Source organism: Perissodus microlepis, chromosome 14, assembly GCF_051167445.1.
Source record: "Perissodus microlepis isolate ML-2025 ecotype Zambia chromosome 14, ASM5116744v1, whole genome shotgun sequence".
In the NCBI taxonomy this organism is placed as follows: Eukaryota; Metazoa; Chordata; class Actinopteri; order Cichliformes; family Cichlidae; genus Perissodus; species Perissodus microlepis.
The window spans coordinates 26,552,462-26,579,500 of NC_140474.1; the positions used below are offsets into that span (position 1 = coordinate 26,552,462).

Sequence of the window (27,039 nt, forward strand, 5' to 3'; positions counted from 1 at the left end):
TATGAGTCAAACAGTTACTTTATTTATGTTCAGGTAAAAACATGAACCTGATGCAGTAAATTATTGCAGATCTTAGAAACCAGCACATGAACGTTGGGGCCAGGAGAGCATACAGTGGCGCCCTCCCCTGGCAACAGACTGCAGGTGCACACCACAGTTTGTTCCAAGCCAGCAGTGCAAAGAAAGAAAAAAAAAAAACAAAAAACAAAAAAACCTACAGCAAGAAATAAAGACAATATAGAAAATTAAAAAAAAAAAAAAAAAAAAGGTAAAGCAGACATTCCCACTTCAAACGGGGTGTGAAACTGCATATATATTTTATTCCAGAAAATGAACTTGAAATGCTAATCTGGCTATGAAACGATAAAAATGAGACCAGCCAAACTTTGTGCCCAGCTACATTATGTGTTGAGGGTTGCTCAGAGCTTGGTCTACCAAGATAACCCTACGCGTAGGATCCAACAGAAAGATGCCAACTCTATTAAAATAAGAGCAAAAAAAATTTACCTGGTCAACACATTAGTTACAACTCTTCATTTGAGCTGAAGCTCTCGGAAATGAGGCCAGAACACAATCTCAGAAGGAGCAGAGGGAGAGAGAGCGAGAGGAGAAAAAAAAGAAGAAGGAAAAAAAAAAAAAAAAAAAAAAGATAATATGAGCTCATCACTACCCGCATTCAACCAACTGCAACTTTCATTTCCACAACTTGAAGCAAAGACACACTGGGGGGGAGGGGGAAGCCGAACCAAATCAAAATAAAAAATAATAATAACAATAATGCAACACACGAACTGGGGGCGAATATAATACAGAACAGAATGCGAACAGTCGAACTGAGGGGGAGACGTGAAAACAAAGAGCTATTCTATCAAATGTGTAGAATGAGCAAAGTCTGCAAATTTGTCTGTACAAATGATCTTTGGAGCTAAAGTAAACCTAGCTTGCTCAATGGAACCCACCCTCCCCGCTCCCCTTCCTCCCCCGTCACCCAGTGATGCTGTCCACCACTCTGGAGAGGAGACATCCCTTTTTTTTTTTTTCTTTTTTGTCTTGTTTAAATATCACATAGCAATTTAAAATGTCACCCAGATGTTTTCATCTTTTTTAACATTACTCAACTACTGATATAAGATTTTACTCTCTTTATATTTTAAGTTCTGCGTCATGGAACACCCTTCCATTTTTCTTTTTTTTTTCCCTCCTTTTTTTGAGAGACAGGGGCAGCAAATATATATTTAGAGTCTTAATTTTTCTGCAAGCTGCTTTCTCTAACAAGAAGGCTGTACATGTAGCCTTAATGTGTGTGATTACAAAAAAACTAAGAAGGAAGTCATGATTTCATCGGTTGCTGTAGAAGGCATTTGAATGTTGAGATGTGGCGAGATCAGGAAAGGTGGAAAGACTGCTGGCCCTCGCGAGCCGCAATCAACAGTTTCTCTCGCATGATCTCTATGCTGGAGTAGTCAGGCAGCTTCAGGTAGTTGACGCAGGTCATGACTGAGGGGAGGAAGTCGTCTGGATTCTCCGTCGACTCAAACGTCTTCCTCACAATCGTCAGAGGTGGGTTCAGGCTCCGGAAACCTGGCGTGCAAGGGCAACAGCGGGTGAGCGCGGGGCAGACTTGCAGTACAAACACATTCGAGTTTATTTGATTAAGAGTCACAAGTCAGGCTCATTAAATGGTGTGCGTGTGTGTATGATGTGCCTCACCTCCGACGGGCAGTCTTGGGCTTCCTGTGACAAACTGCAGAAAGAGTCTTTGCTGCTCGGCATCGAAGCTGCTCAACACCTCAAACAGGAAGCGAACTGCACGGCTGCAAAAACGGGATGAAATGGTCGAGAAAAGTTACTGTGTTACTAAAATGATCAAAAATACTCCTCTGCTTTGCAATGATGGTAAAACTGGTGCAACCAGCTGACTGCACTGTGGGTTCTGTTTACTAGAAACGAGAGTCACGATATTTCCAGTAAGAGCCAGGAATGTGGAATTGATCATGCTTTGCCACCATCAGCCAAATTCTTCGCATAAATACTGAAGAATGCTGAGATTTACAATAATCTAAAACTTAAGAGCCACAGACGGTCTCACCTGTCATGTGTGTATCCGTGATCCGGTCGACAACACTCCATCAGCGTCTTGACATCCCACGTCTCTGATTTACTGCCACACAGCAACTGGTCAAGCTAAATGTTAAAGTGAGAACGGAAGGAGAAAATCCAAACTATGAGCACAGGATTTACTTTACCAAAAGTGTAAACAACTCATGTCTATATTTGACCCATGTTTGTCTACCCTGCATTCCTAAAAACACACCGAGTGCTGCTGTAAGCAATGCTGACACACTGTTGAAAACTGCTGAATTTCATCATTACAGATAGATATAAAATGACTACCAGGCAGTAAACAAAACAAAGTTTCTTACCTCCTCTGGGTAGAAATACTGCAGGTGATGTAATGGGAAGACCGACTCAAACCCTTCCCTAAACGACTCAAATTGTCTGGACACTCCTTCATTTAGAGTCCAGTACACCACCAACTACAGGGACAAAGCAAAACATTAAAAACAGTGGGGACGGGGGGGGGGATTGATAAAAGCGTGGGTTGTTAGAAAAACTCAAATACCCTGAGGTACTCCTCCAGGTTGTAGATTGTGACTGGGACGTCTTTGCCGCCCTTTTTCAGCTCAATATTTGGGAATCCTGGAAGGGTGAAGTCCAAACCCAGGTCCTCCACTGAGCAGCCATTCATGTTCAGGCTCTCGAGAGCCTGCTGTAGCGTCTCCCTCGTCTGATGGAAACAAACGAGGACAAACAGGTTAGCAGAGAAAAGTGAGGGAGAACTGCTCTGGGTATAAAGTATGACCTAAAGGTAAGAGACACCAATATATGTACAAAGAAGGGGGAGCACTACCAACAGCAGTATCTCAAGTAAGTTTAGAGGCATCGTTCCACAGAACAATACTCTGGGCTAATTTCATTAAACACAAGCTCTCTGCGCTCTACCTGTGATCGGTCTTGCTCCAGCCTCTTCTTTTGGCGGATAATATCCTCCAAGTGTTGGATTGACTTGGCAACACCAGGATCAATGTTCACCAGGTCGTGGGAGCTTATAGACATCTCATGCCGTAGCATCCACTTATAAAATGGCAGCCCCAAGGGCAGATCCAGCTAAAGACGAGGAGGACAGGATCAGGTCAGAAAGTTTGTTTTAACATGTAAATGTTTACAGCCTCCGCATGCTAAACGGTGTGTAAGAGATGAAAATGGAGGCCGTTACCAGTCTGAAGTCCATTATGGCTTTAGCCATTAGCTTTCCTAAGAAACGGAACTTCATTTTGATTTTGGCTATGTGCGCTGGTTTGGTCGTCCTGCCGAAGGGAACGGCAAACAGTCCTCTGGAGCTGAACATGTACTTGGTTCCCTCTTGGTTTCCTGCAAAACAAGAAGGCGGTCACTGAAAGTTAATACAAGATACTGTAACATTAAATATGAATAAAAATGCATTTTTTGCTTCCAGTCGTATCTTCTTGGGAAACTGATCAATTAAAATCAGTGGCCCCTAAATAACGACATCCTTCAAAAACCAAACTTAAGGACTTTCATTAACGCCTGACTAATGAGATGAAGACTACCTCGATAATGAGTTTTGTATTAACAGACTCGCGTCATTTAACAACACTTTTCATCATTTCCCGCACGTCTGTTCACAGTTGCAGGATATAAGCTGGTACCTTTAGGATTGGCCAGAGTAACCTCTTCGCCTCTCCAAAGACCAAGATCGGCGCGCTGAAGCTCCTGAGACACCAGAGCGTAGAACTCCTGAGTGGGACCGAGACCTGTGCCCACCTGAAAAGGAGAGGGAAAACAAAGTCCAAACTTTCCTCCTATTTTCTTTCAGAGTTTGAGTATTCAGATACGAGAAACTTAAATACCTCATTCTCATACTGAATCTCGAGCATTGCCCTGGAGCTGCCGAGATCCTGCATCACAGACTCTGCCTGTTTTAGGAGCTCGTCGCGGTTTATCGTCCTCTGAAAACACAGCATAACAGAGGGAATCACATGATCACATTTAGCAGGTCACACGACACAAGATGTGGATTCCAAAATAGAAAAAGTACAGCACAATGCTTCGAAGTAACACACTGCACCTTTTTCCTGTCGAGACGTGGTGCAACTCTGCTGTCCTGAGAATCTGACTGGTTGATCTCAGGGTTTGTGTCCAACAAGCGCTGCATTGCTCTGTCACGGTCAAAGGCGGTTACATAGAATAACATCTGCCGAGTGTCAAAGGGGAAGAAGAAGGGGCTGCAGAGGAAAAGAGAGAGAAATGTGTGTTACTACAGCCAGGCAACAACCCCAACAAATGTAATCTTGGCGTTGCAAAACAGATCACAGACTATTCTTGTGAAACTTACCAGGACTTTCCAAGCTCAATGAGCCACGTGGGGATGTTCCCAGTCATGATGACCAGAGGGTCTTGCAGCTGACGATTGGCTTTGGCTGTCAGTTTACTGTTAATGAACTCATTGGTAGAGATAATTTCCTTACACACAGCGTTCTGTACAACAAAATAAAATATTAAAGTCAATGTTACTGGAATATTTTATGTCATAACACAATGGACAATCCTAATTGTGTAAAAGCCTGTGAAAACATTTTCTTAAGGACGATATTTGGTGTTCAAAACTATCAGAAACAAACACACACCAACTTCCTCACTGTCATAATCCTGTCCAAAGGAGACTTACATCATACAGGTAGAACCAGTATCTACTGATGGAGTGCAGGACCCTCAGCAGCAGGATGACCTCTAAAGAAGGGTCATCAAAAGTTATGGTCTCTGGTGGCTCCGAAGTGAGGTATGTCTCTAAGGGATTGATGACGCTGGGACATACACCATCTGGAAGCAATGGGAATAGTTTTAATCAAAACATACACATTTAGATTCAGTAGAAACTGAACAATAAGGCCACCGATCCGCTCACTCGCTTTTTGATTTCACAGTTAAACTTTGCAAAGGTGACATCAAACGTCAGATGTACAAGTGTGTGGCCTGCTTGACATTTCAATGTCAGTGACATCAAGTATTTCATAGCCAGCAGGTGAGGTTTTAATGTAAAACGAACAAAGCTTTACTCCTGAGATATCCAAAATTCTCACCATGCCACAGCTCATCCTGCTTCTTGGCGTTGCGGGGTGAGGTTTTGGTGGGAGCAGTCTGGGCTCGGCCTCTCTTGCCACCCACAGCATCTTTGCTTCCATCCTCGTCCTCCCTCACAGGCTTATACCTGTTTACAGGATAAAAGAGAAAATGGTCTCCATGCTTTAAGAAAAACAAAAACATGTACAGTCCCAGTTTTACTTCTAAAAGGCCATAGAGAAGAATACGTCTTTGAAAAGCGGGGCATCCTGGTGTGTTGCAAGTCTCTGTAAAGGATCTTCAATGGTTTTAAGTGGCTGTTTCATGCCTTTTCCCTGTTACTCTGACCTAGAGCAACTAAAGCAGTATACTCCAATATTTAAAACAGCAAACAATGGATTGGATTTATATAGCGCTTTTCAAGGCACTCAAAGCGCTTTACAATGCCACTATTCATTCATTCTCACATTCACACACTGGTGGAGGCAAGCTACAGCTGCCCTGGGGCAGACTGACAGAAGTGAGGCTGCCATATCGCGCCATCGGCCCCTCTGGCCAACACAAGTAGGTGGTAGGGTAAAGTGTCTTGCCCAAGGACACAACGACCAGGACAGAGGATCGAACCGGCGACCTTCCGGTTACAGATGCGCTTCCCAACCCCCTGAGCCACGGTCACCCCCCCAAACCCTTTAAGAGACTTTCAATCTTGATCGTCATGAGATATTTAGTTGGTATAAAAAGTGGTTATTTATACCATATTGTGTGCGTTTTGGTCCAGATGCCAGCTCGGCCAAGTGGGTTTGCCTCATCATCTGTTGACTCCCGTTCTTCTTCTGCCTGCAGACTGTACTGCCGCACAGCCTGGTACACCGTCATGTTGTACGGTAGCAGGTGGTCACCAATGTAGAACTGCAGTCTGTGACGTACGCTGCCCGAATTCAAAAACTGAGCCGCCTGAGTAATCAAGAAATCACATAGGAGGGATTAAAAAGATGCATATCTACAGAGGATTATATAGAAGCACACGCACAACCATTATTTGGCATGAATGGAATCGCATACCAGTGATTCGTCTATTTCATCATCTGAGCCATCATCATCACTGTCTTCGTCTTCTTCCCTGATTCGGCCGTATCCTGTGGAGACGAGATTTTAAATTTACAATGCAACCTAACAGCGAGTTCTGAAAAATGGCTAACAGCTGAAAAACGTTTGGTCTCTTGGACAACGCAAACGGCCCTGCAGTGGGGTTGAAGCACAAGTTGACATAAACATTCTGCAAATGTCTCTCACCTCTGACGACAAGATACCGCTCAATGGCTTGCACCAGAGCCAGAGGGTCGATCTTTACAGGTCCCCCTTTCCACTGTTTAACATTAGTGCAATCTGGGTGTCTCTGCAGCTGACACTTAAGCTGATGTGTGTTGAAGAACTTGAGTGCCTGAGACCCCCTGAGGAGAGAGTGGGAGATTCATATCAATTAAAAAGAGTACACCACACCAAAATGTGCACAAACAGCTGGAAAAAAAAAATGTATGTAAAGCCACAGACCTGCTGCCATTGCCGTTGCCACTGGGGAAATCGTGCACCTTGACAGGAAATTGCTCCATTTGGCTCAGACAGCTGTTCATCTTGTGCACCATGGCCAAGTAAGGTGCATTCTCAGCTAGATCCAGGCGACCTATGGGCTCCATTCCTGGAGGCTGAGACAAAATGAGGGAATTTAAAAATAAAATGTTAGAAACAAACCCAGCAAACATGCTTCCACCATCTTCCTATAAAACACATTTATTAGAGGAAACCGTTGATTGTAAAAACAGATCACTGCAGAACTTTCAGACTTGAGCAGAATAAGATAATTTAACAATAATATATGTTTTAGTCTCTCACCGGACAGCCACCGAACACATGGAGGAACCTTTTGAGCCGCACATCACGACTCAGCAATTCTCTGTCTGTGTTGGCGGTCAGGTAGACCAGCAGCTGCTTCACCAGCCCACTGTGCTGGATCTCAAAAGACGACACATCAGATTCTGACACAATACTGGAGATCTCCACTAAGCACTCCATACCACCGTCCACCTGTGAAATGCATCAGATGATAAAATATTTCAGGTATGGGGTGTAACTACTGATAGTTACTTTGTACTCAACAAGTACAACTACCATCTTCTTCTTGGAATACATCTTATAACTTTAAAACCTCAAACAAACAAACCCTGTACAAGGTGTTGCTAGCTGTTCAATAACTTCTTTTTCGAGGTAGCGCTCATGTTTTACCTGGAGGTTGAGTTGCTCGGTGGCTGTGCAAAGTCTCTGGAGGACATTCAGTGCAGGGTTGCTGCCATCCACATTTTCAGAGTTGAAGTAGCGCTCCACAAACTTAGTCGCTTGGTCTTTGATCCAGGCCTTAATTTTGTCTCTACAAATGACAAAATAAATAATTCACTTGTTAAGGACGATGGTTTAGCCCACGGCGGGAGATTTGGATAATATAGGAGTAAAGACAATGCTAAGCTGTCTTCGTTAACTCACAACCGTACCGGTTATTTGAAATTGAGTCCTTGGGAGGGGCCCTTGCGAGGCCACTCACTCCTGCTGTGCGCGAGGGCTCAGAGTTGGCATTGTTGGTCTGAGCACCCAGCTTGCCCCATGTCTTGGGATTGAGACTGGCCAAGAAGGATGATTTGGGTGACTGAGTACTGGTAGGGCTCTTAGCTGAAAGGAAGAACAGGAGAATTATCAACTAATAACATAAAAATATTTGATTATTATAGTTTTAGATCATTTGGGGTTGGTTGTTTTTTTTGTTTGTTTTTTGTTTTTTTAAATACAAAAAAGATTATGACTAAACAATTCAGTGTACCACAAGTTACTGTACACCAACAGGTTCTGATCAACACTGTAAATATTAGCTGGCAGGTATTACTTTAACACAGGGATGTCAAACGTACAGCCCTACAATTATATTCGACCCGCTAGATAATTTCATGTGTCAGTTATTAATGGTACGTTTGTACGTAGGAGCCAAAACTTCAGCCCTGCTGAGAATCCATGCAGGCAGGGGGTGGGACTTTATTTTGATGGGCAATCCAGCCAATCAAATGCAAAGACAGACTGGGATCATCCCATTGTGTGAAAAGGAGGAAGGGAGGTAGATGTTCCCAAGACAGCAAGTGTAGTGGTATGGACCAGGTACACAGAGAGACAGGGGAGCCCAATTTAAATGCAAGCGTGTCAGGAAATGAAGAAACGAGCACAGGCTGCATGACATTAGGAGCTGGATAAAGTGATACACACTTTTATTTTCTGCCATTTTCCATTGTGGAGGACAAAAGGTTTCAACTCTCCAGGCCTTACACCTCATTTGCAGAAGAAAAATCCATAAAAATAAGGCTTTTTGAAAACATGGAACGAAAAAAATTTGCTTCCTTAAAAAGTATTACATTTACAGTTCAGTGTTAAATATTACATAAAATAAATTATATAAAGTGTCTTTGAATGGAAGAGATGCAGAAATGTCTGCATGTGGCACAGAGCCATGGCTCAGTGTTTAAATGAGTCTCACAGCCAAGGAAGTCATTTATAATTCTTAACTTCTTTGATCCGCTGCTCACCACAAGCAAGCACAAGCAGAAGTTCTAGACTTAACTGTATTTTTAAAAGTTTTACAAGTTTTCCTACTGATAAAAAACCCTCCCTCATGGCTATTCATTCTATACAAAGTAATTAAGCAATAAACAATTAACCTGTTGAACCCCAATGCCCCCAGAGGTGAAAGGGAGAACATCTGGTTTTACTCCCAGATCTGTAATTTAATACAGACATGTGTGGTAGCCACAGAAAGGTCAGAATCTCAGATAAAAGCCCACAAAACTGATTCAAAACCACTAAACAGCTAAAAAACCAAATGATCAAAGAGCAGGTAAAACTGATTCCGCAAAAAGATGCAAACACAAAGTGGGCTCGTTCACCCGACGGCATGTACACGGATGTGCCCCCAGGAGCTGAAAACCGACATTTCAGAGATTCTGAAACCGCAAGTTTCGCACCCTCTGACAAAAATTCACTGACCCAGCAGCAAAAGAAGACGTTTGAAAAAAAACATTGTCATGAATTTTATCTTACCCTTGTATTAACAGGGAAAAAACAAACAAACATAAAAACAACCAACCAAAACAAACAAAAGAAAAATCCACACCACACTTCCTGCACAGCTCTCTTGCTCTCAGTGTGCTTCCAGATCAGTTTTCCATCAAAAATTGATGATGATATTTTTCTGCCTATTTGCTTGCATGTTACGCACCATTCTGCATTGTGTACGGTGTTGACAGCACCTAAGATCAAAGTGAGCTGCATGTGGCCTGCAAATGTTTGACACCCCTGCTTTAACATATGCATCAAAACAGTAACAAATGTGCAAAATACACATTCAAATAATATTGTTAATCAGTTGTTTGTTGTATAATATAATTAGTCTCATACTGATCTGAGTTCAAGAGTATGGTTCAGAACTTTTTCAACAAAATTATTATAACATATTTGTGTCTCACAATGTGTCTGGGACACTCACCCTGATTGTCTACTTTATCATCATCTCTTGGTGGCGAGTACTTGGGCCTTCTAGGTCCTCTTTTAGGTAGTCGTTTCCTTTTTAAGACATCACTTAACCGTCTATGTGCAAGAGAAAGTTATTTATTTCATGCTATTGTGGTTATTTTTAAAGATATTTGCTCTTCCATTAACTACAGACATACATACATACCCTATAATGCTTTGATAAATAGTAGCATGTATTAATTGCAGACAATATACATTATCTGTGCGCCGTTTACATTTTTAAGCAGTTGAACAACTATTTGACAACAACATTTGCTCTTAATGACTTAATTACTTTGTGTTTATGAGCTTTTCTTCCAAATACACACTGGATGTTTGGCTTTGCTAAAAAAAATTTTTTATATCGTTTCCTTAGATAGCCAAACCAAAGCCACGTATGGCCTCAAACTCACCCTTGAGGGCTGAGGTCCAGTGAGTCGTCCATGCTGTGCTGGAAGCTGGGTGAGCCCAGGTCAGGAGTTGTATTATTAGCAGATGTGGTGGATGCAGTGCTGATGGTGGTAGTGCAGAGACTGGCGGTGCCACTAGGGCAAGCCTTTGGAGGACTAGTGACCAAAAAGCTCTCAGACTCTGCCAAATTCTTCACTTGGTGCATGACACCTTGAAGACAAAAAGAAAGTATTGCAAAAAAAGCCTTAAAAGAAGCACAATACAGAGCTCCATGCCAGCATAGAGCTCTGGCTGAGGACTGTGACTCAATTCACATTTCAGGCAATTCAAGGAATAATGCATCAGGGAAAAAAATGCAAAGGAAACCATTAGCATCAATGCACCATTGCCACACTTGCAATATAGTACGGTTTTAGGTAAAGTCAGCCTTAACTGTCACATTTTACTATCTTAGTAAAAAAATCTTTGCATTTAAAGCTTTAACAATTTGCATTCACAAACATTAATTTAGCTATGACATCATACAAAAAACTGACAAAGTGACAGCTTCAGAGCATACTTCTTTTACAAAACACTTATACTGTCTTAATGCTGTGATGAACAGATAAGAAACCACAGTTCTCCATGGGATCATACACTACCTTCTCTTCTGAAATAAACACTGAAAACATCTGGGAGCTTCTGCATGAGGATCTCAGCCATCTGCAGTGAACCCACTACAATCTTCAAGTCCTGACTAGATAGCATGGAGGCAATATGACTGTAGAAATAAACACAAGACAAAGGTCAATTTAATTTAAAATCCCAACACTGGCCCTGTTGTTTCTTTAAAATTCTTCCTTTCCAACATCTTTAACCTACTGTAAGACCACAACCAGATTTAATATCAGTGCTAACAGGAGCCAGTAGCCTGGACTCTTACCTGGACACAGCATGGTTCCTCAGCACATCCTTCAGCAGCTCTGCATCAGCAAAGTAGATGATCCTGAGGATGGCTCTAAGGCACTTGTGTCTGACAGCTGGGCCAGCTGATGAGCTGTACACCTCATACAAGACCCCGAACAGAGTTTTGATAAAGCACTTTGCCAGCTCAGGGTCCTCCTTCATCAACTGGGCTCGTGCATCTTCACGACGGACCTCTTGGTGGCTGCCTAATGATAGACATGGAACGGGTCAGATTAATGCCATTAACCATATGCACTCAGTAACTGCATAATGATAAAATGAAATATTTCAGGGGTCTGTAGTAGAGAATAGTAGTTGTTTAGTATATACCTCACTGTTTGGGTCAAGGTTTAGTTCTCTTTTTGCTGTGGCCAATTAGGAAGCTGTAAAGCCCCTCCCCACACACACTATCCTTAAGCTATAATAACAGCAGTAGCTACAAAATTTAAGTTTAGCTAATGTGTCCGACCATACTAGCACTGGCTGAACTATTATTATTGCCATTTTTTTTTGAGTAACTGTTAAGCTTACAGTGTGTACTGAAGCAAGCAAATTCAATTTCAATGAAGCATACCAAACAATCTGGGGCAAATGCTCGTGCTGCTGCACCACTAAAACATTGCATTTAACAATGAAGGAATTGTTTCAGGGGATTTTTTTGGGGCCATTAACCTGTCACTGTTAGAAATATAGCTGTGTGACTCCAAGCTGATTATAGCTACCACCCTCACAAGACAAAAAATAAAATAAATCTTCATTCATTAGGCACTGAGAGCTTATTTAGATTTTCAAAGGACTTTTCCTTTTACAAGCCTAAAATAAGTCAACCCAAGGAGTTTGTTCCCATTCCATTCTCTGCTAAAATACACTCCTCTTAACACATATCTTCGTCACATATCATTAGTAAAATACCTGTGTTGGGGTTAGCAAGAGGGTTAGGTTTCCTCTGGATACCACGTGCTGTCCCTGTGTCTTCATTGATCTGCTGCATAGAGTTGAAGTCAATTGTGTATACGCGGCCGAGGGTTGACAAGCTGATCTCATCTTCCCCGTTCTGGTGGGCTGTCTGCAGAGCAAGACAACCACACCCAATATCAGTGAGAGATATACAGATCTATACCCATACATGATCCTAACACATTAAATATTCTGACACAAGGTTTAAAAGTCACTCCATTATTCATTCTTTAGTTATCCTTTATTGTAGCATCCTACTAAATCATTATAATATATCACAAAATAAATAAAATTTCAACAATGACTAAACTGATATGACATAACATAATAATAACACAGTAATGTGTACCTCAATAATGCGGCTGTCAATGCGGTTGTAAGGATGCCACAGTCCCCGGTCATCCCTCCACTGCCAGATTGCTCCCTCTGTTGTCTGGACACTGCCCTTCTTAAGCATTACATCAACTGCAAAGATGCCTTCTCTAGGCAAGCAGGGCATCAGCTCACTGAAAGGGAAAATACAGAGGTTACCCAATGCTACAAAACTGTTATAGACAAAAATGCCACAAAGTAATAAGCTGTTGTTTTAAGGAAGAGTCCTTAAATTACATGAGAAAGATATGCACGTTTAGTCACACACACACACACACACACACACACAGTTTTGATTAACTATGTGAAGCAGACAAAATAAAAACATTGCACAGGTGTCTGTATGTCTGCTAGTCTTTAATTTTTGCCACACTGCCCAGTGTGACCTTAACAATACCATATGAGTGAGGTCAGCTCGTAGAGCTCCTGGGGGCTCCGGGGTACCAGTTCAATCTGTTCCTGGCAGCTGCCATTTGACGCTCCACACAAAAGGAAACGCAGAGTTTCTGCTATGTCTAATTAGAAGGAAAAAAAAGATAAAAACAAGCATTTTCTCTGTTAAGTGTTATGTTTCAAGTTCATACACACCATAATAACACTACTGATAAAAATAAATCAATGGGTTGCGCAATGAATAAAATAAATTAATTTCAAGACATGGCAATTCTTTTTAAATCATTTACAAAGAGCCATAGGACTGCAAACGTTCACAAAAATAGCATTAAGTACATGTTTAGTGTCACATCTGTTTGGTTTGCTGGCAAATAAAGACTGCAAGTTCACAAGATGAGAAACAGCAAATGAAAAGCTTTATCATGTAGGTTGATGTAGCTGTTAGCAGGACCACTATTGACAGGCAGTCATAATTTGGATTTCAGTAATTTGGTGGGGGGGGAAACAAGTTACCAGACTGTATCTAGTAACTAGCAACTCTTAAATCTATTAAAAATATCCTATCCCGTAAAGTAAATACACTGTAAAACCAAAAAGGAAAAAGCCAATACTGTCAGAGGGCCTACTAATGTGTGACCTATGTGCAAATGTTACTCACTCTGTTTCATAAGCTGGACTGCCAGGCATGGACAGTTGGAGCACATAAGTGAAAACATGCGCACAACCATGATGAACATCCCCGAGCTGAGCACAGGCGGAGTCACTACCAACAGCTGCTGGATGTTTGTCAACAGGTCCCTTGATGCCACCTCCTGCAACAGGTTCTGTTGATTTGAACGGAGATGCATAAATGTACATTAAGTGGGCATGTGGACTACAAATCTCTAAATGGCAAGAAACAACTGAAACAGCAAACATGGTCTACCAAAAACAAACTGAGGTACAGACCTCTTCATGCTGAAAGTTGTCCACCAGTCTGGCGAAACAGAGACAAGTACTTTCAACTGACTTCTTATCCTAAAAAAAGCAAGGGAATAAACGGTGGATAAGTAACAGATTTACCACATTAAACTAAATAAATGACCTCACTGCTTGACCCAAATCACAGACGTAATGTACCGTTGTTGCTAATGTCAGATCAGTATCCTTTATATGAAAACTGTACCTGATGAGTAAGTCTCTGAGTCAACAGTGGCAGAGAGTCAGCAACAAAGTGGAACTCATCTGGAGTAATGCTCTGGCAGCAGTTGGCTGCAATGGCCAAGGCATTCCTCTGAGCATTAATGCTAAAGAACTCCAGGTACAGGAGGCAGTCAGCAAGCCCACCCTATAAGGGATGACAGGTGAGGATCATTAGGACTAAATGCGGCTAGCAGAGAAAAGACAAATTAATGGCACAACAAAAAGACAGCGTAACACTTACGGCCTGCAAAATGGCTTTGCTGTGTCGCCTTGACAACATCTCCAAGGCAGTCAGGGCCTGCTCTGCTACGTCAATGAACTGAATCACCTGAAGCTGCAGACAAGAAAGTCGAACAATCCATTAGCATATGAGAAGGTCGCCGTTATGAATTAACAAGTGATTACTGACAGAAAGTGCCATGCTTTACCTTCTCCAGGAAGACAGGAATGGCATCGACCACCACAGCAGAAGATCGAGGGAGTGCCTCCATCATGTAAGTGAGTGCACGCGAGGCATGGTTCATCTGTATGCACAGAGCAATGATGTGAATATAATCAGTTGCATGCCCCCCCCATGAACCCACCCAGACAAACAAAAAGTAAATAAACTAATGACATTTACAATAACAGAAGCCAGTCATACTCACAATATCAAAGTTATGCTCCATTTGTAACAGTGTAATCTGCGAAAGAGCAAGCAGTTACATGGAATTAAATAGCATACATGTGAAAAAACAAAAAGTAACTGATTTTCTGTCAACCAATATTTACATTACACATAACTGTGGGAGGAATTTTTCCCTGTAAAATAATGAATAGGTGAGACACTGCTTCAAAACCAGGAAACAGGGCTGTGCAGTACAGGAAGGTAAACAGCCAAAGAAAATAAGACTTGCCAAGGCAGGCACCACACTTTTCACAGGAAATCCACCAAGTGTTTCCTCATTGCCCATCACCAGCAACTGGCACATTTCTATTGCGGCTTGGAGTTGCTGAGACTCGTCACCTGTGGCCTGGAGGCCTTGCAGTAGCTGTTGAGCCTTGGAACCTGAAAACAAGGAAGGGATTTATTTATTTTTTATTAAAATACTGAGTGTAAGAAGAACGCTGATGTCAATGTCAGAAGACATTACTCACTGGCTCCACTGCCTATGGTCCTGTGAAAGAGTTGAGACATGCGGGGTCCCAGGGGCCCAAAAAGATGTGGAGGGAGACCTCTGGCCTCTAGTAGAGCTAAAGGACATACAAAGCTTTATGTATTAAAAGGTCAAATACTTTTTTGTAATATGAGAAATCTCTAAGGTGGTTTTAACATACCTTGAAGCCTTCCCATTTCAGAATCATCAGACTCACTCTCACCAGAGGTGGTCATGCCCACTGCTCCAGCAACCGAGCTTGACGCTGGAAATAAACCGTAAAAATTCATATTTTAATTTTTTTTATTGAAGTGAAAACAATCTATCAAATGGCCATAATTGTGTTAACTTTTTCATCTTCACATAAATGAATGGAAATCTGAATCATCTTCCTAATAAAGTTAGGAAGCTTAATTGAATAATGAAGTGAATAATTAACTGACATTTTCAAACTGCAATGTGAGTTATTATAAAAACATGGTGAGTATACATTTGTGTTGTTAGGTAGTCCGACTTTTCTAGTCTATAATTATGAGAAAGATCGAAGCAGAAATCTTAGTAGTTCACCTTTTACTTTAGAAAAACCTCTTAGTACATGTTCATCTACACCCCAATCACACATCATTCCAACATTTGAGTTATTTCTGGTTGCAATAAGTAATCTTAATTTGTTAGCGAAAGTACCTGAAGCCCCTTGTGATGCATCATCAGTGCGAGCGGCTGATGAGTTGGCCCCATCTTGGTTGTTGTCGGAGTCGGCCATTTTCTCCTGTCGGCGAGCGTCGGCTGCCCCGCGCTTGCCCAGGCCTGAGCCCCGCCGACTGTTACATGCGTACAAAGAGACTCTGATTATTATACTTTTATAGTGTCAAACTGCAATGCATTCTGTATCATATGAATACATAGCAGTGGTTCCCTTGGCTAGTGATTCTACTATGGTAAATTTGGATCATGCAAAAGCAGGAGAATATAAACTGAAACAGAGGCTTCCATGCATAGTTATTGCCCTTTTATCAAATGCACAGAAGTTTTCATGTTAAACTCATGGGCTTACTGCCAACCATGTACATTGTGCAGGGTTGTTGTGCCACCTCATGTTGTAAAGGGTGGTAAAATCAATTCGGGTCAGTTTGTCTGACCTATAAACACAATAAAATACCAGTTTGTACCTTCTGTGATGGAGACATTTTTCCCCAAAATGCCAATTTGCAGACCTAAATATTGATTATTTAAGGTCACTCAGCTGATACAAGCTGCTAACCCGTTCAGCTTAAATGAACTGTAAACAAACACAATGATAGCATTTGCACAAAATCGTTTCAGCCTTGATGTTTGTTGTTGTTGTTTTTTTACTGAAATCGTAACAACAGACTTTGAGTAGTTTTTTTCTGTTTTGATGAGAAGTGGCTTCACATCCAGTTCAGTCTGGGTGGAGCTCTGCTACTGACAGACACTGGAGCTGATGAGGCGTGTGCTTTAAAATAAAATATCATTAGACCAAGCAGATTTTAAAATGGCAACATTGGTGTAACATCATGAAATAAAGCAAGTGATCTTTAAGTTTTCATCTTTTGTTATTTAAAAGTTTTAATATGCAAACTGATAAAAAGTTTAAACTCAACCCTTTGGCCATCCATCTGAATAAAGCAGTCACACTAGCAACAAGGCATCAGTTAGGTCACAGTAGACTACAACTAAGAGTTTAATATATGTAAGCTAAGGTGTTTGGGTGAGTTGAGTCCAATGAATGAAAAAAATAGTTTAGCAACTACTTACCTTGATTATTCATTACCGTAATATAGTAAATGTTCCAACCTTAAAGAGGACATGAAACGCTACACATATAAAGGCTAATTTACATCATGGAGCCCTGCTCTCAAAAAGTGAAATAGATACAACGTAGAACTAGATATAACATAGATACACTGTCTCTGAAGCTGGATTTCTTACCATAGAACTGATTGCATCATCTAGGGGCTGTACAAGTGATTTTTTTTAGTTTTAGTGTCCTTATTCTCACTAAGATTCTGTCTCTAGTTAGCTAACATAAACTAATAGAAGTCTATTAGCCGCAAACCAGCCAACCAACCACATGACCTAACGTTCTGTCCTGACAGAACATGGCACTACACATGTTCTCAAATCTTTAAGCGCTTATTTCTTAAATCCAGCTTCACAGACAGCATCATCATTTGTCAATTTTTGAGAGCAGGACTCCAGGATGTAAATTAGCTTTTATATTTTTAAGAGCTTAATGTCCTATTGGGGAAATAGAAAAGAAACAGAGGCGGTAGGAGAAATGGCATAAACTAGCAGATGTGTGGGTTTGGGTTTTTTTTTTTTTTTAGTAAAGCCTATTCTGAAATGCCAACTACTGTTGGCGTTTGGCACCTTAGCCTCCGTGAGAGTTCTGCAGGTGCAGACAGAGGCACAAAGAGGTCCAAGCAGCAGCACAATCCTTGGTCTGCTTTGGGCGATCTACAGGAAGAACTTTGTAGGACCAAAGGTACCAACCAACACTTGACCAGGTGAGGGACCCTCAGAGACAAAGGCACATAAAGGCCACCACTAATGATCTGTCTACAGATAACCTTTATAGACCAACTTCTAGACAGATATTCCTGACCAAAAGGCTCTTTTCATCATTCTGGCTTAAGAGAAAAGACTGACAGCACAGCACTAGGTCTCATTATTAAAATTAGACTGCAATCATTTTAGATGCTGAATAAATCATGAATATGCATTTCTTAACTTTAGTATAGCGTCAATGATGTCCACATTCCTCAAAAATAAATATCCAGAAGTAACATGCATTTTTGCTTTTTGTCACTGTAGTGTACCTGGTGCTGGCACAGGAGCCCGTGGTCTTCTGGCGTGTGCTCCGCCGAAAGTTGGGGAGCTCTGCTGGAGGAGACTCGCTGCGCTTCTTAGTGGATTTTCTCAAACCTAAAATAGAAAACAGTGATTATAACTTTTGGACTGGGCCCCAACTGTGGCATCAAATTCTTTCATTTAAATACATCTTCTACAGTAGGTGAATCAAATATTTAATTAATTATTCAATACTAAAACATGTAAGAAGTTTGGGCTGTGGAAGAAAACAGAACATGCCACTACATTGTGTTTATGGTTAAAAATCTGTGAAAACACAGTCAACACATAAAAGCAAAGACTGATGCTATAGTAAAGGCCCACTGGTGTTGCCTGTGTAGAGCCCTGCACCACAGACCAGTGAGTATTAATAGCAACACCTATGGCACTATGACAAGACAACCTTCATGCTAGGTCTGTGACTCATAATTCAGTAGCATAAAAATAAATATTAACAGAGTTAAAACCAAATGAATTAAACATTAAAAATTGACTTCTGGACTTCATTTGACCTCATCTTCATGTCCCACTTGCAACTGATTTACAACATGTCAAACAAAAAGGTCCATCAGACTTATTTCAGTAAAAGTCTTCCAGGGGGGTAATTCACTAAAAGCACATACTTGTCCTATGACACAGGCTGCTGTAACATGACTAATTTAATATGATCAAAATGTTCTTTCGCACTGAAAAGCACACAAAAACATGCTGCAGCACTGTACATGCTTACTCACCATTACAGCATAAAGTAACAGAATCTGCGTATTAAAAGGCAGAGGCGGACAGATATGGATATGGCAGGAGAGATGAAGTACTTTCCTTTTGACAGAACCAGCTCATGATTCCTTCCCTGCCCTCAAACATAACTCTGGTCAGCTGGTGGGCCAACACACCAAAGCCTACGAAGGAGGAGTCTCTATTTGGGCCATAGCCCATGGAACAGAGCTGACTTCAGTTACTATCCTTTCACCCATCTAGAACAGACTGACCCCACACTGACCCCTCTGAGTTCAAACTCACTTCACCAGACATACCAGATTTTCACTAATACATTTGTGCAAATGGTCTATATAGGCTATCAGACAAGCTGGATACTAGAGCCAATGTCTTCCTAGAAGCAACTCTTGCAACTCTGTGGCCATTTTGGCAACACCTCGAGGCAGTTAAATGAAGACCACACCAGCAGCAATAATATGCAAGGCCCATTTTTCTTTAGCTTCGAACCACTCCTGCAGCACTTACAGGTAGTTTTGTCAGTACTGTATGTGACTTATTAATCGAGTCACAAATACACAACAGTTCACAGGGATCTAGAATGCGACCAAATTTTTCAATGGTGCGACTAAAAAAAAAAAAAAAAAAAAAAAAAAAAAGTTCTTAGGTCGCACTGGTGCGACCAACTGTTCAAGTAATAAAAAAAGAAAAAGAAAAAAAAAAAAAAAAAAAAAGGCTTCGCAACTCTAAAAGTCTCCATGTGGTCAACAGCAGACACACATTATGCCCCTATCGTGGTCTAAACCAATCAGAGATAGTTAGGGGCGGGACCTCTCTGATTGGTTGTGGTCCAGATATTCATGTAGTCCTTCGTGTGTACGTTTGAAAGTGCAGGGAGATAGAGAGAGGTGAGTAGCTTGAATAAAGCGATATCGATTAATTAAATCCTGAATCGACTTTTAAATATAAATGTATTTTGCCAGAATCTCAGGTTAAGGCTCACAAAACTATTTCAACAACCACCAGCAAATGAGAGCAGGTAAACGGATTCCGCGCAAAGACGTAAATGCAGAGCGCGGACCCGACGCATCAGAATCAGCTTTCTCACCCGACGACACGTACACAGCATCGGGGCTGAAAGCCGACAGCTCACTGAGTCTGATGCGTCTGAGTCTGATGCGATGTGTCAGTAGCAGAGCTTCACCCAGACTGAACTGGAAGTGAAGCCACTTCTCATCAAAACAGAAAAAAAATTATAGAAATCAGTGATGATACCTAGCCCTAGTGAGTAGCCTAGGCCCGACAGAAGTGGATGTAGAGCTATGGGTAATAAGAAAAGATGAAAAGAACTATTGATAACTTAACTTTTAAGTTAAGTTAAAGCCTGATCCATCTGAAATTCATAGCCAGTGCTCTGACACGGAGTCATCAATCTCTGAACGCTGAAAAAGCACAGTGTATCCAGAAAATACATTATAAGTCATGATAAATGCACTGCCTAAGTCTCCCCTCTCCCCACTGCCTTTCAGCGGCAGGCAGCAGCAAACAGGTCGTCAGAGGAGGCCGATGTGATCATCAAGTTTAACATTGTCTACAATATTGCCAAGGAGTGCCAAAGCACTTCAAGCACAAGCACAAGATTGTTATTTAATCATTTACAAATGAATATTGTCTGTATGGACAGCAATTTACCCCCCAAAAAAGTGCACATATAAAACTGCGGTGTTAAGTGATGCGGTTGAGAAATTTGGGTGTGCCTAACTTTTGTGCTGCGCCTAAATTTTTTTTTCTTAGGCGCACCAGTGCAACAGTGGCAAAACGTTAGTCTAGAGCCCTGGTTCAGGACAGAGTACATGTTTTACAGTTTTACTACACTGCTGCCATGTTGAATTGTTAAGTCAGGATTGACAGGCCTGTTCCAAGTTTCAGAAATATAAATCCAAACTGAGGCAGTATTATAATAATACACTGACCTATCTCTCTCTTCTATGATAACTAAAGACATGTTTGCCACAATGTAGCTGAAACTGTTGTGAACTTCTGCAGCACACATGCAAAGGTGGAGCAATGTGTTTCCCATTTCAGATACTTGCTCTTTTGGGGGAGGGGCAAGAGAACCGCCATCTCTACAGTTACAAAATTCCTACATAGCTTTCTTAAAAGAATTAACATTAAATTTAAAATAATTAAAAATTATTTTAAAGAAAAAAAGATTATAGAAGAGATTTCTGTCTGGCTTTAGTTTTTAACAGATATTCTGACATTTAGAAACAATATTTAAATGCTTTGCCTATCAGAAAAAAAAATACAGATTTCCTTACAACACAACAACAGTAATTGGCTCAAAATGTGTAGCAGGTGTTGCAGTTGCCCAGGCTCTGCTCCGTTTCTACTACACTAAACAGAAAAACAATAAATGCTTAAGTTTCAACACAATTAAAAGCAAATATGCAAAATAAGCCTTACGATCTGGTGACTAGTATTCCCTACAAAAGTAGAAAATATATTCAGTATGCTACCAACCAGCTTTAGTGTACTGTGCTAAAACTCAAAACATCTGCATTCATAGTAATTTACAGAGCAGTAACTGACTATACTAAAGTCACAGGACTACCACGATATAGACCATGTTACAAAAAGTCTTGTTTACTGCTGATTGAGCCTGCCATACCTGTGAAATCACTGACAACTGAATGACCAGCAGTATTTATACATCTCCGGTTTCAGGCTACTGGTACTTATGCCTGAAATATGAACCAGCTCTGTGCAGTCCACACTCAACATGTGTACATGACTACATGTGTAGTCAAGACACAAACTTTTTTGTACACACTGTGTTACAGTGTCACCAACTGTACTTATAAATCATAAATATATGAATTACACTAATGTCTGCATATGGGCCTTTTTGAATGTTTTCTCTGCACAATTTTATCTGAAGTTAAAATCATGTGTATGCTTTACCAGTTATGCTGGAATATGTCTAATACAAAAACAAATACATTTATTCCCAGCAGTTCAGAATAAGGTTTTGTATCTCATGATGTAACACTTAATCCCTGGAATATAACACCTCAATTCAAATATCAAAGACCAATGTGCCAAAAGATAAAAACAAACAAATAAGAAAAATAAACCCACAAGCCAAATCCTAACCCTCTTTATAGTATTAAGTTCAATGGAAAGAAAAATGAAAGGAGAGCTCTATTAAAAAAAAACTTCCCTCTGTGATAGTCAACTATTCTGAACAATAGAAAAAATATAAGAACAAATATGAAAGAAAAATTTCTGAAGTACAAATGCTGTCCTCATAGAGCTAATAATGCAGAGAGCAGATGTACACAGTAAATGTAACTTACTTGCTAGCTTAGCTTGTAATCCTGATGGCCCAGGTTTGGAGGTCTCAGTTTTGGATGATCCAGGCAAGGACAGTTTGGGTTTTGGCAGATTGACTTTGGGGTTGAAGCGTGCTGCCCACTCAAATTTTGAAGAGCTGGCAGCTTTGGCCTGCTCTTTGTCACGTGTACTACGGCGTGGAGAGGGGCTAGATGCTGAGCGGGAGCGACGTGCCTTGGACTGGTCTTTTCCTTGTTTGACTCGGGCGCCTTGGGTGGTGGTGCTGTTGGTGCCTGTGGTAGAGGAAGAGGTGGAGGCAGAGGAGGAGGAGGAGTCTGTCACGTTGCTACACCCAGCTTTGGCTGAGGCGGCCGATTTAGACGCCAGCTTGGTGGGTTTTGCAGTTCTGCCCTCGGTACGATTGGGGAGGGACCCAGCGGTGCTACTAAGACCGGGGAGAGAGTCTGCTTTTTTCCGTTTTTGGATTGGCGAGGCCCCAGCGGCCACACTCTTCTTGCTCTGGCCTCGACCTGACGATGCAGGCAATTCTGAAGTAAGTGATCTCTTCTTGGACTTAACTGGGCCTTTCTTGGTCTCTGAGGTATTGTCTCGGGGTGACGGGAGCGATTTCGGCTTCTTGGCAGGGGTTGGGCCAAAGGTACTTATTTGGTCAGGAGCTTCACTTCGCTTCAGCCCTCGGTTGCCTTCACTCTTAGATTGGTGGCCTGGTCGCTCTTGTTCAGATGTTCCTGCAGCCTCTGGGTCGTCTTGCAATACAAATGAAGCCACGGACAGAGTAAGACCGCTTCTGTTAGGGTGGAAAAGACACAGAAGTCCATCTTAGAAGATTTATGAATCCTAAAAAGCAGAGCATTGCAATGCCACATTCACTGCTTTTTTTCAGATTTTGATCAAAGTCCAAAAGGACAAAAAAATGCATGACCCTATTTACACACACATACACACTAAGCACCAAGTAGAAAACACAGGTACCTTCTTGAGCTGTGCCCTCTGGACTGGCCAGTGGCTGAGCTGGCTGTGGCTTTGGGAGCCTTAGAATTAGGTCTTCTACTTTCAGGTGGGGAATTTGCTTTATGTTTTACCTGCTCTGACTGCAACCTGTAAGGTTGGAAATTAAAGAGCACGTAACAGTGTGGGTGTCTGTGATTAAGTTACTTATAAAGAGACTTGATCAATCTCCAAATCATTTTGCCTGTCTCCATCTGCATATAATCTGGCCATTATCACGTCTGGAGATTCATGAAAAATAAAGCTAAAAGAGGGTTAATCACCGACTATGACAAAAGAACAAAGATAAGCTTTTCCTTTGATTACATAGGACAATTTTACCATTCAGCAAGTTAAAATACCAATTAACTACAAAGACACACAACCCAAATACAAATTCCCCTCTACGAAACATCATTTCATCTATTGCTCTTTCAAGAAAGGTTCAACAACTGCTGCCCACAAACTACGGCTGCCTTTTAAATATTCTGATTTTAACTGGACAGTAAGGATGCAGATACACTCACCTTCCAGCGACTGTGTGGTCTTGTGGCTGGGCCGCAGCAGTGTTCCTCTGTGAACGGCGCAGTGACCCCCCTGGATTGGAATTAGGCCGGTTGGACATTGGCACCTCTCTCCTGAAGGGACATACCCTTTCTAGACACTACCATTCACTGTAATAAAGGAAAAAGAGACCACAAAAGAACATTAACAAAATATAAAGACCACCCTTAAACCTGCACCCTCTCACCACCACCACCAAGTTGTCTGTGGTTTAAAATAAGCTGCCGTCTATTGAGATTGCGTATCATTGAACTACAGGTTCACCACTCTGGCCCCTTTGAGATGATCAGTGGCAAAACTTTCTCACGACTGTACATGAAGATACAACATCTGGGTGGGGGTTGGCAGCAACACCACATGCTAGTAACTACATCCCCTCATAGCTGAAAATCAAAAACAGGGAACTAAGAACTTTTAAAGACTTTATGCTAACTATATTACTGTGGCCAATATGACCCGTTAAAAATAACTAAATCATAGCACAGAGCACAGTTCGTGTTCCTAATCTCTCAATAACAGTCACAACAAAATGTATACTTCTCTGAATAACATTCAGTAAAATACAGCAGTGCTGTATTTTACCTTACTGCCAATATCAAATTTTACTGAAATGTTTTAGTTTTTCCCCCCTCCCTGTGCACCATGAATATAAAGCTATCACCAAGTACCCTACTTACGCACAGTATAATACATTTTTACACATTGGTACCTTTAAATCTTTGTCAGAAAGCACTACCGGAACCTTTTCACATAATTAAAATCATCAAAAGGATCATTTTACAATTTTCTTACAACAGCGAAAGATTCCTTTGTGTATTATTAACCAAGGTCACAGCCTAATTAAAATAAACATACAATACGGTAGACTACAAATTAATTCTTTTTTGGTTTTAGTTTAAGTCCTAAACTAACTGCCAAGAGCAATTATGCTTCAAAATGACTACAGCATTGTATAAAATTTATATATCTGATCCAGTGTGCTTAGTGTTAGGGGTACAGTACAATCTTAACAGTTTAATTGATCAGAATAGTACAGAAGTTTTCTTTTTAACATTAGAAGTGAATGCATGCATCTAACTCACAGGAGTCAATACAGTGACAGTACTGATAAGACAATTGATTAACTTGATCTAAACACATACAGGAAGATGATTTCATTATTTGCTAGACAAAAACCATTGAATCCCTAAATAAATATTTAAAAAAAAAAATTCAAAAGCATCTGACTGTTTAAGTCACACGTTAAACTATGATATCACGGATACTGATGATAAAAATACGCCACACTTGCCAAGCTCACTGGGCCATGTTAGGCCTGCACTGACAGTGCATCCTAGTCTTTGTTATTCGTCCATTCTGACAACTGGTGTTCCCCACTAGAGTATAATGGTATTAGTTAAGCTCATCAAATGATTAACAGCCTCACATAGACCATCGACCCAGTTTATTTTACCACATAACTAAAACAAGAACTGAAGTGTCCGATTTTTTATACCCATGATTTACAGAGGCCTATATTTCTGACGTAGTTGTCCACCACCACCGACTAACGCTAGCATGTTTAGCCACTTAATATCCTAGCAAGCCCCATACATTTTAACAATACCTCCATCGTATCGGTGTATTTATACAGAAAAGCTTCACACATCCAAAAGCGAAGCTTGTGGCGTTTACATCTTGAATCTAAAAAAAGAGAAAACGCTAGAAGACTTGCTAACTGCAGATCAGCAGTTAGTTAAAGTTACGCTGGCTAACGTAGCAACGGTTACACTGAAATGCGTAGTTGGCGTGCCGGTGTGTCAACCTATTCAGCTAGTACCCTAGCCAAACAAATTGTCACATTTGAGAAACTAGCTTGTTTGTGTTACGAAACGACATAATGCTTACTAAATGGCAAATACGCCCCTCCAACTGGCGAATAACGATCGGGTTCATCCGAGATTAGCTTCACGTCGAAAAAAGGCAACATCGACAAGACCCGTCTTTCGACAGCGGTTTAATGTAATAAAGCTAGCAGGCTACAAGTAAACTAACGCAAGCTAAGTTGGCAGTCGGATTGCCAGGACACACAGCTCTGTGTGCGTGTGTGTGTGGTGGGGGGGCTGACAATCAAGTTTAGAGAAAAGAGAAATACGTTTGTGTTTCGTAAGCAAGCTCACCGTCTACGATTGATGGGGGTAAATAAATCCAAAATACACAACTGTCACCTAGACAGGTAACGACGCTGATACAGTTCTACACTCTCCTTGCAATTGTCAGCGCGAATTATTATGTACAGATAGACTCCTAACTAATGTTAGTAAGCTATAAGGATGGCTAACAATATTTTCTGAGCTGACTTAAGGCCAGTGCCTCCCTCTCACTACTACAGCGCTGGCTAGCCTTTTAGCTACTGTTAGCCAGGAAGACAAGTTGACCACTAACAAACAGCGTGCCAACACAGCGCATGGTTCTTGTTAAGACTTGGGTAAATGGGACACATAACGCCAAACATCTCATTCAACTACCGTTAAAGTATCTTGCTCAGAATTCAAAGCGTCACGGCTAGGTTATCATTAGCAAGCTAATACTAGCCTAGCCACAGCGAGGGTTTCCTCAATGACCGTTCTCTCGCAAACAGTAAGCTGACAAAAAAAATAAACAGCCGGCTATTGGCTTTAAAATACCTCGCTGTTTTCAATTAAGCTGGGAGCCGAGGTAACACCACATTACTAACCCCGTCGAGACCGAATTAGCAGCTACAGGACTGTCGCGCAGCTTACGATGTTTAATCAAACAAGAGCGTTATAGCTGTTACCAGCTAACCTTGGCATGCCAGCTAATTAACGTTAGCGAGCCTTGTTGTCGATGGCTAACATTTTGCCAGCTCGACAGGATGGTTAAAAGGATTTGTGTTGAAAACAGCGCTTTTGGCAACACCGCACCAATTCAGTGTTTATGATAAAGTTTTGATCAAAATTTCCCAAACATTAACAAGTTGTCTAGCTAGCAGTTAGCAAGTAAACGCTAACTAGCAAAAAGAAATGGCCCCTGATACCTTTAGACACAAAAAAAAACAGGAAAGCAGGACCGGGATTCGAGTTATTTTCGCAACACCCATTCTTCCGATGTATTTCGAGGTTGAATACTGTCAAAATCCCAAAAGACTACAGGTTTAAATGTCAGTGAAAATGTCTACCTTTTGGTATAATGTTGTTACCTATTTGTTCCAGTGTTGTAGTTGTAACAGACAGTGCACCAGCTCTTCTTTTCTCTCTACCACTGCTAGTTTCACATCAGCTGAGGGGCCTACAACCGCAATATACCTCCGCGTGATTCATCCGCTCCGGGACTAGTTTGCTCCTTATTTTCTGTATCTGCTTGCTTTGAGTCAACAAAGCGAGCGCGAGCACTGGATCGGCTGCTCTTT

At 41.3% G+C, this 27,039-nt stretch overlaps 1 protein-coding gene across 5 annotated transcripts; it reads right to left on the minus strand.

The window, feature by feature from the left end:
• Nucleotides 1-26,952, minus strand: trip12 (thyroid hormone receptor interactor 12). Of its 5 annotated transcripts, none has more exons than XM_084951295.1 (42): nt 26,830-26,952; nt 23,594-23,740; nt 23,052-23,177; nt 22,082-22,866; nt 17,978-18,083; nt 15,822-15,958; nt 15,319-15,402; nt 15,139-15,234; nt 14,898-15,049; nt 14,649-14,684; nt 14,430-14,525; nt 14,243-14,335; nt 13,985-14,146; nt 13,768-13,836; nt 13,478-13,643; nt 12,824-12,941; nt 12,404-12,560; nt 12,010-12,163; nt 11,075-11,303; nt 10,794-10,912; nt 10,155-10,362; nt 9,716-9,816; nt 7,686-7,860; nt 7,423-7,564; nt 7,033-7,224; nt 6,694-6,845; nt 6,436-6,593; nt 6,205-6,278; nt 5,897-6,096; nt 5,163-5,290; nt 4,751-4,902; nt 4,418-4,560; nt 4,151-4,307; nt 3,933-4,031; nt 3,732-3,846; nt 3,278-3,432; nt 3,004-3,168; nt 2,624-2,788; nt 2,424-2,537; nt 2,090-2,184; nt 1,711-1,814; nt 1-1,581 (listed from the first exon to the last, which is right to left on the minus strand). In XM_084951295.1, the coding sequence occupies exons 2-42, from the start codon at nt 23,689-23,691 to the stop codon at nt 1,385-1,387; spliced, it is 6,174 nt and encodes a 2,057-aa protein (XP_084807421.1). In that variant the 5' UTR covers nt 23,692-23,740; nt 26,830-26,952; the 3' UTR covers nt 1-1,384. The 5 variants fall into 5 exon arrangements, with proteins under 5 accessions (XP_084807421.1, XP_084807422.1, XP_084807424.1 ...); XM_084951296.1 differs by having other exon boundaries at nt 26,809-26,917; XM_084951298.1 differs by lacking the exon at nt 26,830-26,952 and adding an exon at nt 26,297-26,317.
• Between the last annotated feature and the right edge of the window lie 87 nt (nt 26,953-27,039).

Bases quoted from the DNA above. Each gene is read 5' to 3' on its own strand.
- trip12 (XM_084951295.1), bottom strand. From the start codon at position 23,691: ATGTCCAACCGGCCTAATTCCAATCCAGGGGGGTCACTGCGCCGTTCA. The intron at 13,644-13,767 runs GTCTGTACCTCA...TCAAATCAACAG, and splicing joins ACAACTTTCAGCATGAAGAG to AACCTGTTGCAGGAGGTGGC. The intron at 10,363-10,793 runs GTAGTGTATGAT...TTTGTCTTCAAG, and splicing joins TGTTTATTTCAGAAGAGAAG to GTGTCATGCACCAAGTGAAG.